Genomic DNA, 15,115 nt, shown 5'->3' on the forward strand with positions numbered 1-15,115 from the left:
TTCTGAAGTCCCATGTCTGCACGCTTTTTGAACCTCTCCAGGGATGGGGACTCTACCACCGCCCTGGGCAGCCTCCTCCAATGCTTCACCACTCTTTCAGTAAAGAAATTCCTCCTAATATCCAATCTTAACCTCCTCTGGCGCAACTTGAGGCCATTTCCCCATATCCTATCACTTGTGACTTGGGAGAAGAGACCAACACCCACCTCACCCAACCTCCTTTCAGGAGCTGCAGAGAGCAATGAGGTCGCCCCTCAGCCTCCTCTTCTCCAGGCTAAACAATCAACAATCAACAATCTGGGTAGGGAATCACCTTCATAGCTCCGTAAGTCATCAGGGATTTGAGAAATTGCTCAGCTCAGGAAACAGCTCCCTTGGTCTCCTGGCAGATACTCAGGACAACCCAACACAGCACAACTTTCTAAGGATGTCTACCATATAGAATGGCAGCAAAGGCGCGCTAAACTGCTGACTTTTAATTTTGGTAATTTCTTTGAAGATTCCCAGCCAGGTATAAACACATCTTAAAACCAGATTTTATATTCAAGTCATTCCACATTTGATTGACAGCCAATGGAACATGAGCCAGCAGTGTGCTCAGGTGGCCAAGAAGGCCAGTGACACCTTGGCTGGTATGAGAAACGGCGTGGCCAGCAGGTCCAGGAAGGTGATTTTGCCCCTGGACTCGGCACTGGTGAGACGGCACCTAGAATCCTGTGTTCAGTTCTAGGCCTCTCGCTACAAGGATGTTGAGCCTCTGGAGCGTGTCCAGAGAAGAGCAACAAAGCTGGTGAAGGGGCTGGAGAAGAGGGGCTGGCCTCATGCTGCACCAGCGGAGGTTCAGGCTGGACATCAGAGAAAAATTTTTCACAGAAAGGGTCATGGGGCACTGGCAGAGGCTGCCCAGGGAGGCGCGTGAGTCATCATCTCTGGAGGCATTTAAAAGACGGGTAGATGAGGTGCTCAGGGGCTCGGTTTAGCGGTTGATAGGAACGGTTGGACTCGACGATCCAAGAAGTCGTTTCAAACCTAGTGGTTGATTGTACGATTTCGAGGCGTTAACTAACGCCCACAAAGACCTACGTCCCGAGCTCTGTAGCAGCGGGTTTCCAGGGAGGGTCTGGGAACGCCCGGGCTCCTCTAGCCCGGCCCCCTACCCCTCGCAGCCCCCGCCCCGCCGGGCTGTGGCCGCACCGGCATGCACTGGAGCCTGCGGAGCCGCGGCGGATGAGCAGAGCGCCGAGCGCAGCGGGTAAGGCGCGGGGGGCGCGGGGCCGGGGTTCGGGCGCGGGAGCCGCCGCTTTGCGCCCCGCCACGCGCCCGGGAGACGCGACAGCGGTCGGGGGTGGTGGTGGAGCGAGAGAAGGAACGCGTGAAAGAGCTGGCGTTGCCAGTGCCTTTGTGCGAGCCCCGCACGCTCGCCTGGCGCCCTCGCCGCTGCGTTTCTGGGGTAAAACGAGTCACATGGATCAAAACGTGACTTCCCCGGGGCCGGTGCACGGGGCGAGCGCCTCGCTAGGAACGACTGGATTAACCGAGGATAAGGTGAGGCCGCTCTGAAGGGAAGCGACGACAAAAGCAGTTGCGCTCTCAATAATTACATTCCACATCCATGACAGAACTTCAGTAAAGCACAAAGAACGATCCGCAAGCGACGGGACTAAAATTCCTGGTAGCCCAGAAGGAAAATTTGTTCTTCTTGTAACTACAAATGCTACCTTCTGCCACAACTTTAAAAAAGTTACATGGCAGCAAAAGACAGCAAATCCTTGGAAGTCACTTGCGGCACTTGATAGTATTTCAAAACAAAAGTTCTCCAAGAGCTAATGAAGACACTCATTCTGAAGTGTTGCTTTCGTCATCTGTTCCCTCAGTGAAAGAAGTATTCCCTTTTTAGAATGAACCGAACTTTCACCACGATCTAAGATGGACAGAAAAGCTGGGTACAGAATGCACCGCAACAGAAATATCAAAGGCAATCCCTTGGTTTCTGTCACTGCGGCACTGCTTACAATGAATCGAGAACTGGCAGCAATAAACCCCAAATCAATCCCCCATTACTTTAGAGTTAAATTTTTCAGCTTGGTTTTACATCATGTTTTCATAACTGAAACTGCATGCTATTCTGTGTCAGCCCTTCCCTGTCCCCTATTATATTTACTTCAAAACTTCAAACAACTTTAAAGCTTTTCCCAGTACATGTGGCATGCATACTATGGTGCTGTATTTTCACTGTGAATTGCTGTTTGCTTTTACAAAACTGAAAAAAAAAGTGTTCAAGTTTTTCGCAGTAGTACTCTTCATCTAAAAATCAAACTACTTGAGTTAGAAGAAAAACAGTAAGTGGAAGCCCTGCTGCTTATAAAGAGCAGAAATTAATAAGTCGTATTAACTATGGAGGCTCCCTGAAAAACTGAGAGGATGTATTAATATAATTCCATGCAAGAGAATGTTTGGGAGACAGTAAGAACAGAGCATGAGCTCTGAGAAAAAGAGCAGGGAGTAAGGAAGAAAGCAGATTCAGGAAATCCATGCTTATGTATATTTATCACAATGGTAGTGTGAAATGCAGATCGTGTTACTGGCCTAGTGCCTGGAACATGCCAGCTAACTGCAAGTCTGCAAACACTGACTGTCAAAGGACTCTGCAGAAGCAAAACTAACAATTTTTAACAATAACCAAAACCTCTGATCTTTTTATAAGATTGCACATTTTGAATACCCTTGCTCCATTTGCCTTTATAATTCCATTAAAATGTGAAACTACACTAATCTAAAGCCCCCTTTTAATATCAAAAATAAAAGTGCTAAAGAAACAGTGAAGACTCGTTGCTAGTTTTTCACACTTTAGAATGAGCAATGATCAAGCTATGTGTGAATTCACTATTTAATAAATGAGGTTAGCTTTTCAAGAATGAGTGCTGTGAGAGCTGACACGTAGCCTCTGGTGAAGGTGCCTTCATTCCTGTGCCTGCTGGAGCAACTGCGCTAAAGGTCCCAGAGCCTGTACGGCAGACAGGAAAAGCCAGCCCATCAAATGACTGCAGACCTCGTTATATTAAATACTATGAGCACACTGGAACTGATTAATCTACAGGACCAAATCTTGTAACGGAGCGATTTAGCATAGCAAAAGAAACTCATCTGTGTGTAGGATATCGCTGCCACTTTTTCTTTCAAAGACAACCATGCAGGGAAATGTCAGAAAATATTAGCGCTGTACAAAAAGTGTGTATCTCATTCTTCTTACAGCTGCGTGTGTTCACCCATCATTTCTAAAAGGATCTGTAGTACCAGGTTAACTGCGGTGCTGCACTGAGTTCGGGCACATCAGCCCTGCAAATGCTCCTAACGACTCAGCCTCTGTTCTATCAGCTCTCAAGCAGTGCAGTCTCCAGGGATGGGAATCAGCTGTCAGCGCTGGACCTTGCCTGTCCACTCTTGAATGAGAAGTCACCCATTACCAAAAAAAAAGAAAATATGACACATAAATAAAACCATATAGAGAAAACAGTGAAATAATAGAAAACAACCCCCCAAATTCTGGAATTAAATTTCTAAGGAATGTAACATTCTGAGAGCCTTTTAAGGGAGGCTGAGTGACAATGAGAGAAAATGGTAGCAGTCTGTTGTAAAAAACAGTAGTTATCCCAAAGATACAATGACTTAAACGGAGAAACCTGTTTTATTTGGATAGCTTAACTGAGCACTCCTGTTTCCGTGTAACAGGTCACACAGGGAATCTCCTTCACCTTACAGTGGTGATCAGAGCAGAACCTTAAAAACTGAAAATGCCTCCCAGTTCCTGAGCTATACATGTTGAGGTGTACATGTTGGAATATTCACAATTAAATGTGTACTTATAATTAGCTAAAAAAAAAAAAAAAAAAGGTCATAGTGCTGAAACTGCTAACCTAATGCTTCCTTTTCAGGCAAGCCAATTAAAAAAAAGCGAACATTTGCCAAACAGTAATACTTTGCACGTAGAAATATTTTTACCTTTTTTATTTCAGGATTGTGACACTGATTAAACTATTGGATGTCAAACATCTGTATAATTTTTAGATGGTCAAATACTCAAACCTTGTTGAAATATCACATAAAAATTCCAAGATATTAGTAAGAATCAAAAGGTAATATATTTTGACTTACCAAAAGTTCCATATAAGCCTGACAGAGTACTGGAGAAAAATATTTCAGAACAAAGCCAAAGAAAGATTTTATTTACTTCTTCCCTTTAAGGGACAGGAAAAAAGCAATCAAATGCTGAAACATCTGATATCCCTTTTAGAAAGTTTGCTTCCTCTTTTTTTCACCATATCATGGGAACTTCCTCAGTTGAGCAAACAATGAAGCAACTTATTATTCCCTACTTCCACTTATATACACAGGCCAACACTTGGTCTATAAACTGAAATTTTAACTAAAGCAGTTATGCTTGCTTAGAGTATGAAAAATATTGTGATTATAACCCACAGGAATGCCACCAAAAGTTTTTATACAGATGTGGTTATACTGGCATAAGAGAAACAGAAAACAACTATTATTGTGCCTGAATAAAGTGACATACAATATAAAGTGATGTGTACTGCCAGATAGGGCAAACATACACAAAACTGCATTTAGGTATATCTGCACGTGGGCAAGTTGGTCCCAACGCAGCTCCCCTGAAAAGTGCATTTAAAATACACAAGACTTCAACAGCCAGAATCTAGATATGAAATTAGGTCAAACTTCCATACTATTTCTAACTAGAAGTTGTTTGATCTTTAATTAAAATGGCACCTAACTTTCTTTTTAAGTGCGCCTCTTTCACCTCTCCTGTTTTCATTTGTGTGCTTGTTTGCTGAAGCTTTGTCAGTGCGCATGAGGATAAAGACAGACACCGAGCTCCTGTGCTCAAAGATGTGAGATGCTGTTAACAAAGACCCTGAGTGAATCCTGAGGAAAAAATTAGTTTCTTTTCAGTGTATGTAAATATTTCAATTCAAATAGTGAAATAAAACCCTTTTTAAACCTATATGCAGGAGACATTTGCAAAAGCAGTCCATCTGTGCAGAAATATGAGGCCTGGAAAACTGCCAGGATTTCCAAGCGTGACCTGCTGTGCAAATGCTGATTATGCAAGTTAAAGCTGTCTGGGGTGAATTTATGTTCCCTGTTTTCCAGAGCTCCAAATAACATTCCTTTACGTACAGAAACCATGTCAAACACTAAACTTTTATCTGACAAGTTTCAAAGACCCTTGACAAGTTCTATAAAGCACAATTAATTTCCATTTGCAAAATGAAAATGATTTTATTCCAAATAAGAAACTGAGGCAAAAAATGTGTATACAAAATCTGTAGGAAGGATGAAGTCCTGGTCACGTTTGTTTGAATCATTTACAGGTAGTTGTATGGTTTATTCAAAAACAGCAGAAAAATGTGACTGAAAACTGTATCTCTTTGTCAGTATGAAGAACTAATTAAGCACGCACATTGAAACTCTTAACAAAAAAGTTTCTTAGAAGTCAGCAGCTGCCTGGAATTACAGAACACCTGAGACTGGATGGGACCTCACCTTCACCTTGCAAAGGCAGGCTAATTTCAGCATTAGATTAGGGTGCTCAGAGCTTTGCTTGAGTCAAAACATCAGGTATTTCCAGGAATGGAGATTCCGCCACCTCTTTGGGAGACTGCTTCTGTCCTTGGTCGCCCTCACTGGGAAATGTATTTTTGCTAAAACCCAAAGTGAATTTTCCCCCAAGGCAATTTGTGTCCATTGACTATTATACTTTCACTGTGCACTTCCAAAAAGAATCTGTCTTCTCTACCAACACCCACTAAGTAGCTGAAGACAGCAGTAAGATCTTTCCTTTACCTTCTATTCTGGAGGCTAAAACAACCCCAGCCGCTTCTGCTGATCCCTATACATCGTGTCAGCCAGCCAGCCTCTAGCCATCCATGGTGGCTGTGCTCACTCAGTTGGACCCATTCCAGCTCCTCACACAGCTGCTACCACCATAATTTCATGTCATTTAAAAATGTCACTGTATTACAGATGATCAAGCAGTAAGGTGACAGCTATTTAAACACTGAACAGTTATTCCATGTGAAATGTTTTACAAGCAAAGAAAAATGTGATGGTAACACCACCTGGGTTTTAAAAAGCATCAAGCAGGCTCCTTACACTAGAAAAGCTCTGTATTGCATTTTTCCTTCCATTTTATTTATGTTAAGAAAACTAAGTTATATATACACATGCCTAGGAACATGCAACAACAAAAAACTGTCTGATATTCATGGTATCAAGTGCTGTTCACGCAGCTCTAAGAGTGATCCGAGGCAAGGGCATTCCTGGCAGAAGCGACAATGCCAAGCTTCAGCTTGTTTCTGAGATGACTGCTGCCTATAAAGTTTTGGTATTGACTTATTTTTTAAAAGTCAGTGATGGCTTCAAATTTCCACCTTGAAAATGAGTCTGCTCTGAGAACTAAGGCAGCGTGATTTCACCGAAGGGCTCTGTTGCAGTTTGGCAACGAACACCGGAGGCTGATTTTAATACCACCACACACACGTGTTTCTTTCCCCCTCCGAGAAGACATCATGAAGTGAAATAGTCAGTGTAAAGACAATGTCTCCAGTGACAGTTGCAATAAATATTCTAATTATAGATTCTACTAGTCTGAAAAGAACTCAGATTTTACTGCCTATGATATTTGTGCAGTACAGTGTTTCATTTATAATTATTAAGGACTAACATAGAGTAAGGTATTTTTTTTTTAACTATAAGGTTCAGTAGTGCTGACTGTAGTAAAATGGTTCCATTTCACCTTAGCAATGTACATGCAGTTATGAAATACTGCTAATGAGCTATTTGATATTTTTAGAACTTTTAGCAGCACATATTAACTTACATTCTGTTTGCATTTAAAGGTTATATTTGTAACCATAAGAAATGAAAACGTAATTAGTATTTAAATGAAAACACCAATCTTGGAAACTGTAGTGGTACTTCCTGAAGAAAGGGCTCTTCAAATCCTGGCATTCATTACTTAGTTTCTTGTGGTTCTTGGCAGACTTTAGATAAACTAGCAACTAGTGACCACCGTCTGGCCATAAAATGATACAACTATTCCCCGTGATGTCTCCTTTAGCCAACAGAAGTTCATGCTGGACAAGAATATTACCTCATTTGAGCACAGATATACTAGTTACTAGGTAATATTTTCTAAGTTCTACCACAGATCATCAGTTATAAGTTTGCATTGATTTCCTATTTGTTACTTACTGTTAAATTTATTTTAAAACAGATTTTAACAAGTTCTATGCAGAAGAAAATCTGACCAGAACTAGAGGATCATGATGACAAGATTCATCTGTTTAATGCTAATAGTTGTTGTGGGAGCTACTGCAAGCCAAACACAAGAATTTGAAGGCAATGATGAGGGAACAGAACAAGAATTCATTTATATGAACAGATATAAGCGTTCCAGTGACACACAGGACAAATGCACTTACACCTTTATCGTACCTCAGCAAAGAGTGACAGGTGCTATTTGTGTTAATTCTAAGGAGCCTGAAGTTCTACTTGAAAACAGAGTAAATAAACAAGAATTACAATTACTTAACAATGAACTTCTTAAACAAAAGAGACAAATAGAAACTCTGCAGCAACTGGTAGAGGTGGATGGTGGGATTGTTAATGAGGTCAAACTCTTAAGAAAAGAGAGCAGAAATATGAATTCTCGCGTCACACAACTCTATATGCAGTTGCTACATGAAATTATCCGAAAACGTGACAATGCCTTAGAACTTTCTCAACTGGAGAATAAGATTTTGAACCAAACTGCAGATATGTTGCAGCTTGCAAATAAGTACAAAGACCTGGAGCACAAGTACCAACATTTGATGTCAATTGCCAATAATCAGTCAGTAATAATTGCCCAGCTGGAGGAACACTGTCAAAGAATGCCATCTGTAAAGCCACTGCCACAATCTCCACAGCCACCAAATAAAGCGTACCAGCCTCCTACTTACAATCGCATCATTAATCAGATATCTACTAATGAGATTCAGAGTGATCAGAACTTAAAGGTTCTGCCACCTACCTTACCAACCATGCCTGCAGTTACTAGCATTCCGACTTCTACCGATAAACCATCTGGTAAGTAGTATTATTGATATGTCTACATTAGTTTATGCTAATATGCAGAAGGCAACATTCTAATGTAAAAAATGCAGACTATTTATTTATTTAGCAAAATAAATGCAAATGAATTATTTTGAACGAATTGAATTTCTTAGATCTGATGTTGTCTGTGTATCTATCTTGTGTATTTTTAATATACATGTTGTAGTGCAAGCACAGAAAGAAAGCAAAAATGAATTCTGCACGTCTAGGAGATTCAGGCAAACAAGCCTGACAGATTTTTCTCATGTTACTTTGTCAAAACAAAGCCACCATTTGTATGAGATGCATGTGATAAAGGAGCTACAGAAAAACCTAACTCATCAGCAGGCAATCAAGTATTATTTACCTGTGCCACAGACCAAGCTACTGTAATTCATGACATACAAGAGGTTTGACACTTTTATGAAGTTATTACAAGTTTGTACTGAGAGACTCTTTAACAAACTTGTAAACTCCTCACCTGGACCAACTGTCCAAAGCGCTTTCTCTGCACACTCTCCAAATTTGCTTAAGTCCATTATATTTATTTTCTTTGTTTTGCTTTTCAATTTCCTTTCTTAAGAATTGTTGCCTCTATTGCTTCACGATCAAGATCACCTATACTGCTTTCCATTTCACATGTATCTGTTGCCGCTGGCCCACCAGTGATATGACGGGCACAGTCACATTTAACCCAGTACAAAAACAGGAATCCAAATTGGAAAGCATAAGAACTACCACAGAAATTAATTTAACCAGCTGACAGTTCCATACACATCGCTTACCATAAAACAAAAGTGCTCGTCATTTTTTTGTACGTATTTTTGAAACAACCTATTTCATAACTTACAATTTACAGTCTCCAGAGCAGCGCTGGCTTTATGCAGTAGTAAGATACCAGGCCCTTACACTGACACTCAAAGGAAGGTACTTCAGAACAGAACATTATTGTGACTGTGATCCAATACAAGACAGTCATTTAGAACAATTTCTTTTCCTTGTTTGAAGCGTCTTTCCCTACCTGCTATTATAGATTTACTGTGCAGTGTGGTTTAAAAGCAAAACTGAATATTTTCTCTGTATTCACAAAGGTAAGGCAAAATGAGAAGCCAAGTAACAAAAGATAACGTGTCAGGCAAGGCACAGAGGGACACTGTCTTGTTAACAACTTATCAGGAATATTTGAAGTGGTGTATATTTCAGGGACACCATAGTCTGTTGCCTGTAAGAGGATAAAAGCTGATGACTGTGTAACAACATTTGCAGTAAATCATAACAACATGACGCAGATAAACTAAAGAACACCAGACTCATGGTAAAATGTTCAATAGAAAAGGTAATGAAAAGATGCATTGTAAAATGCAGGCATCTTCATTGAATATAAAATGAAGTGTGTATCTCTAAAATTAAAACAGACAAGGTAATTTCTCTGTGAGGACTAGTGTTGTACTTTGATCCATGCATTTGCCAGAAAGTCTTATTTTAGACTAGGGCATAAAAAACATCCCAATGTTCCTGTTGCTGGTGTTTTGTAAAAATAAAGGAGAATGTAAAAAAAACTTGGCTTTGACTCCAACTAGAAGAATTTGCAATTTTATCCATACATTGTTTACTTCACAATTTTACTAGCCTATTCTTGTTTCCTCTTCATACCTGAAAGAATAATTTGGGTAAGTTTAATTATGTCTGCAAAATACCGAACATATAAACAACACCAAAATTCTACAGAAAAAAAAAAAAATCAGTAAATAGCCAGTAAGTCACCAAATGTCAACACTGGAAGTTGTTCAAAATAACTACAATTGTATTTTACAATTGTAAATTGTATTTTAGGGCATCAGGAAAAGGAGGTGGCAAACATGACATTGCAAAATAAAAAATGAACTTTTGCTAATTGATTGAAAATAGGCTGAGTACATCAGAACAAGCAGTAAACAACTCTAATCATGTGCCATCATCTAATCACCTTAAATGAGAATCAACCTGTGTTTTGTAATACCAATTTCGTATCCCTATTAGAGATCTCTGCACAGCTCGATGCCTAGGGAGATGTTGTTCTGGTGGACAGACAGTCCATATAGATTTCCAGAAAGCACTGAACAGGTTATTCGCTAAAGGTGTTTAAATTAAGCTGCTACAAAGTGTAAAGAAAGAGCCTCACATAGACAAAACATAAAAATTCCTTAAGTATCTTTTTCATTAGGCAGAGTTAACCATGGTGTCTTACAAGGATCTGTGCTGGGCCCAGTCACCTGCAGCAAGTGTTCCCTTTCACTTCTGATGCCAGATGACAAATCTCAGAACACACACCTTAGTTGTGGAAGTTGTTATCTGCCCAAAAAACACCCATTGTGGAAAAGTAGTAGCAAACTCTGCTTTGAAGTATTTACATGCGTTTATCTTCATCTTAAGGCACTTTCAGAGAAAAGAATTGTGCAGTTGCCACATGCAAGATTAGAAAGCTGCAAATACTACATCATATACTGCTCTGTATTTCTATGAAGACAAGATGAAAGATCTGTGATTGCCTATTTTAGGAGTTGAATGACTTTGAACTGACACTTTCTTTCTTGTTTTTAGTAACTCCCACTACATACACACGGTGATAAAATAAACAAGGGTGATTTAAATTACCAGCATTCATTATTTGTCTTCTTCTGCCTCTCATAATAAGCCATGCAACTGTGTCAGAGAACACTGCGCCTACATCTGTGTTACCAGAAATCAAAAAAAGTTACCCTGAATGAAAATGGAGGAGGGGCTTAGAGGCAGCCTTCCAGGTACACTCTGCAAATATGACTAAGGAAATAAGAACAACACAGCATGGCCACAGGCCAAAACCTTGGCTTGTGTCCTGGTACACTGACTTCTATACTAACAAGTTAAAACATTGAAAGATCCCACCTCCCAGAAGAATGAGGTTGTTTCTATAAAACTGATTTACTCCTAACTCATTTGCTAAGTACGAGGGTATCTCCACCATTGCCAGTCCTGGACAGTGAATTAAGGAAAAGTGCAGGTGAACTGAAATAATTTAAAGGAGAAGTTACTCTTGGTAGCAACATATGCTTCAGAAAGTCCTCACGAGAGGATATGAGAAGCCCTCCTCCTTCAGTGTGTGAGTGTGGGGAGAATTAGTTGAGGGTCTCTAACCCTGAGGAGTCTCACAGGCTTTACTTTTCCGCTCAGGCAGCATGAGGACAGCAGCAAAGCAGCTGAGGAAGTCCACCCACAGACTCCGAAACCGCTTACATCGAAGTTTCTCAGACTCGCTACAATGGAATCTGTCTTCCCATGGGAGACAGTTTGTTTAAAAGTCATCAATGTAACATACTTTCAGAACAAGTCAGCTCTTTATGGACTCTCCTAAACTCATGGAAAAAATGCACTCTCGTTCTGAAAACAGGAGAGCATTGTCTATAATTTCAGTGAATGAGAAGTATTTTAAAAGTCTTGTCATTTATCTAAAATTTCTCTCTCTGTAGAAGTGGGCACTCCATGTTACTCCATATATATAAAGTGCAGGTGCCTTAAATAAAATCAATTTTAAAAATCTACGTTTATCAGAAAATCACTGTGAAATGTCCCAGAAATATCAGGTAGAAAAGACTTGTTTGTTCACTAAAACACACATGCTACCCAGCAGAAGCAAATCTACTGTAACAAGCTACAAATGCAAACAGCCCCTGCATTAAAGAGATGCTCAGTTACATTTTGAAGCAGAGTCTTTCTGTTTTGGCACAGGGCCCTGGCGAGACTGTCTGCAAGCGTTAGAAGATGGCCATGATACAAGCTCCATCTATCTTGTGAAACCAGAAAACACGAACCGGCTGATGCAGGTCTGGTGCGATCAACGGCACGACCCTGGAGGCTGGACAGTCATTCAGAGGCGGCTGGATGGGTCTGTCAACTTTTTCAGGAACTGGGAGACATACAAGGTTAGGACAAGGGAGCAGTTTTCCACCCTCTAAAAATTATTGGTAAAGATAATTTAAAGGGTGATTTTAGAGCCTGGACAACAGCTTACTTGAAAAGGAGATTGTGTGATTACCCTTCTGGAGGAGGAAGACTCCATAAAATAAATTACTGTGGTATTCTACTTAAGAATACACTCAGATCTACCACTTACAATGAATGCATGATATAAACATGCTTCTTTTGCTTTCTTTACAGCAAGGATTTGGTAATATAGATGGAGAATACTGGCTCGGATTAGAAAATATTTATTGGTTAACAAATCAAGGCAACTACAAGCTGCTCATAACCATGGAAGACTGGTCAGGTCGCAAAGTGTTTGCCGAGTACGCTAGCTTCAGAGTGGAGCCTGAAAGCGAGTATTACAAGTTGAGACTGGGACGCTACAATGGCAATGCAGGAGATTCCTTCACTTGGCACAATGGCAAACAGTTCACCACGCTGGACCGGGACCACGATGTCTACACAGGTACAAGGTCCCTTTCTGTCCCCTTGTTTTTTTGCCTGCTCCCCTGCTGCTTTTTTTCAATAATACAAAAGTACTTATGGTCACACACACACACAAATGGCACCTTTAGAGATCTGTCAGTAACTCAGGAAGCACAAACTCATCTGTCAACCCTTTTGTGCACCAACACTGAAACAAAAATTCTCACTGAATTATTTACCATTTGCACTAAACAAGGGACTGTAAAACATACTGTGGGGGGGCTTATTTGAAACAGTAATGCAAATAAATTTTCCAGCAAGGAAGAGCAACACTAATGAGTCCATCTGCAGAACCTAACGACAGAGCTGGTTCCTAGAGAAGCCTAAATTTATTTTGTAGCGCACACGGCATCTGCATGCTAAACACACGTTAAAAAAAAACCAACAATGGCTTTGTGCTTTGCTTGCTTGGTGTACGATTTTTGATTAACTCCTAAGACTGAATCAGAGGTTTCTTTTGCAGGTAATTGCGCTCATTACCAGAAGGGAGGATGGTGGTACAATGCATGTGCCCATTCAAACCTCAATGGAGTCTGGTATCGTGGAGGACACTACCGCAGCCGGTACCAGGATGGTGTTTACTGGGCTGAATTCCGGGGGGGATCATATTCACTAAAGAAAGTTGTTATGATGATAAGACCTAACCCCAACACATTCCACTGAAATAATTCTTCTCTTGGTTTGCTTTCCTGTTCTAAAAATCGCATAAAGCCATGATGTCATTACCTGGAATTATACTTCCAGAAATGAGGAATGTAAGATATTGTACATTTATTGCTAAGATGTGAGGGCCTGTATATTGTATTTTCAAGAATCATTCCAGGAAAAAAAGCTAAAGAAAAAAAGGAGCTGAAATGACATAACATTCAGAACAGCTCTTGGTACTAAAAGTAGTTATATCAAGCCTTTTAGAACTGGTAGTTTAAATGGACTGTAGATAAGCTTTCTGGGTTTTATTCCCTGTAAATTAAGTTTGAATGGTAAAAATACTGCCACAACATTTAAATATTTTTGTATGTTATATTATGTATAAATATTCTCAAATACAGGAAATATTACAAACTGTACAGCAAGAGTTTTATTATTATTATGAGCAATCGTTTGACACAGGAAATCATATCCTTTGAACTGTGTAGCTGGTATATGTACATTAGTGTGATTATTCTAATTTAATGTTTGTTAACTGTCATGAATAAAGTCAGTGCTTTATAATTTCATTTTGAGAGCAGATACTCAAACCATTACTGCTGTGAGAAGCATTTTAATAATCTGCTCCTATAAATGAGAATTCACATTCAATTAAAATATTTTAGATTAAAAACATTGATTTTTTTTAACCAAAATGAGGTAGCTACCTGTATATGGAAATTAATCCAGATTTATAACACATATAACATGCTATACAGCCAACACCTTCTATTACACAGCAACCACCACAGTATTTTGTACCTTACTTCAGTCATTACTTGCTGTGTAGCCTCTGTAATCAGAAATGGCTGGATATAAATTAAAGGGACTATCCAACTTTGCAGGCAAATGATGGATACCAATATATAAGCTATTTAATATCCTTAGCCAGTAGATTAAAATTATGTAAAGAAGTTACTGTAGCAAAGAGTCATAAAATTATATTTACCACATTTCACCATTCTAACATATTACTGTCAAATTATTAAACAGATTTACTCATCTAAATATAGAGTCAGTCACAAATATGCTGACTGGGATAATTCTACTGTTCTGAGGTAAGTGTCTAAAGCAAACTGTTACAACACCCATTTCAAAACAGCAACTACTAAGAAAGATACAAGTTAAAGGATATACTTGAGAATGAGAGCAAAAGGCTTCACAAGTTCAGTACATTTTCCAGTAAGCCTACGAGACACTTACTGTGTGTTTGTGCGTGTGTGCTTGCACACTTCTCCCTTATTACCTCATCACTTCTTTACAACTGTATGGTGTGCATTAAACTGACGTGGGATGTAGCATGTGTTGTATATAACTGAAACTAGGGTTTTTAATATATTAGATTACTCCTATAATATTGTAATCCTTCAATAAAGCAACAAATGTTTTTTTGACATGTTGAAATTTCATCCTGTTTTAGTTCAGATTACTCATACCAAAGAACAGATAACCAGTTAATTAGAGCCTTCTGTCAATGCAATATGTTTCTCTAAGGTTACATATCATCCCTAGAAGCCCTATATTTTCTTCTTGCACGTGTGCAAGTTAAAAGAGATGCTGGGGATATAATACAGTGTTAAATCATGCTGTACACAAAGGCACTTCTGAAACCCAATGCTCTTGTGAGTTCTGAAGACATCAGAAGGACAGTAAACAGATGTTCTTTTAGTTTCAGATGTCAGCAGTGCACAAAATATCTACAAGTCAGAGATCCAAAGACAGTGTATAGCTAAAAATTTTCACCAGATCTAAGTTTTCTAAATATGAAATGAAGTGAACCATACTTTCTATCCAGTGTTCTTCAGAGGCA

The 15,115-nt window shown here is 39.6% G+C and overlaps 2 protein-coding genes across 7 annotated transcripts in view; one reads left to right on the top strand and one right to left on the bottom strand.

Moving 5' to 3' along the window:
• Window positions 1-15,115, bottom strand: part of RALGPS1 (Ral GEF with PH domain and SH3 binding motif 1) — an 88,565-nt gene that overhangs the window by 50,352 nt on the left and 23,098 nt on the right. The window lies entirely within an intron of this gene.
• On the top strand, window positions 978-14,699 carry ANGPTL2 (angiopoietin like 2). Its single transcript, XM_054084370.1, has 5 exons — window positions 978-1,252; window positions 7,295-8,148; window positions 11,899-12,092; window positions 12,328-12,598; window positions 13,082-14,699. The coding sequence occupies exons 2-5, from the start codon at window positions 7,344-7,346 to the stop codon at window positions 13,279-13,281; spliced, it is 1,470 nt and encodes a 489-aa protein (XP_053940345.1). The 5' UTR covers window positions 978-1,252; window positions 7,295-7,343; the 3' UTR covers window positions 13,282-14,699.

The sequence above is a fragment of the Cuculus canorus genome, chromosome 19, assembly GCF_017976375.1.
Source record: "Cuculus canorus isolate bCucCan1 chromosome 19, bCucCan1.pri, whole genome shotgun sequence".
NCBI lineage: Eukaryota > Metazoa > Chordata > Aves > Cuculiformes > Cuculidae > Cuculus > Cuculus canorus.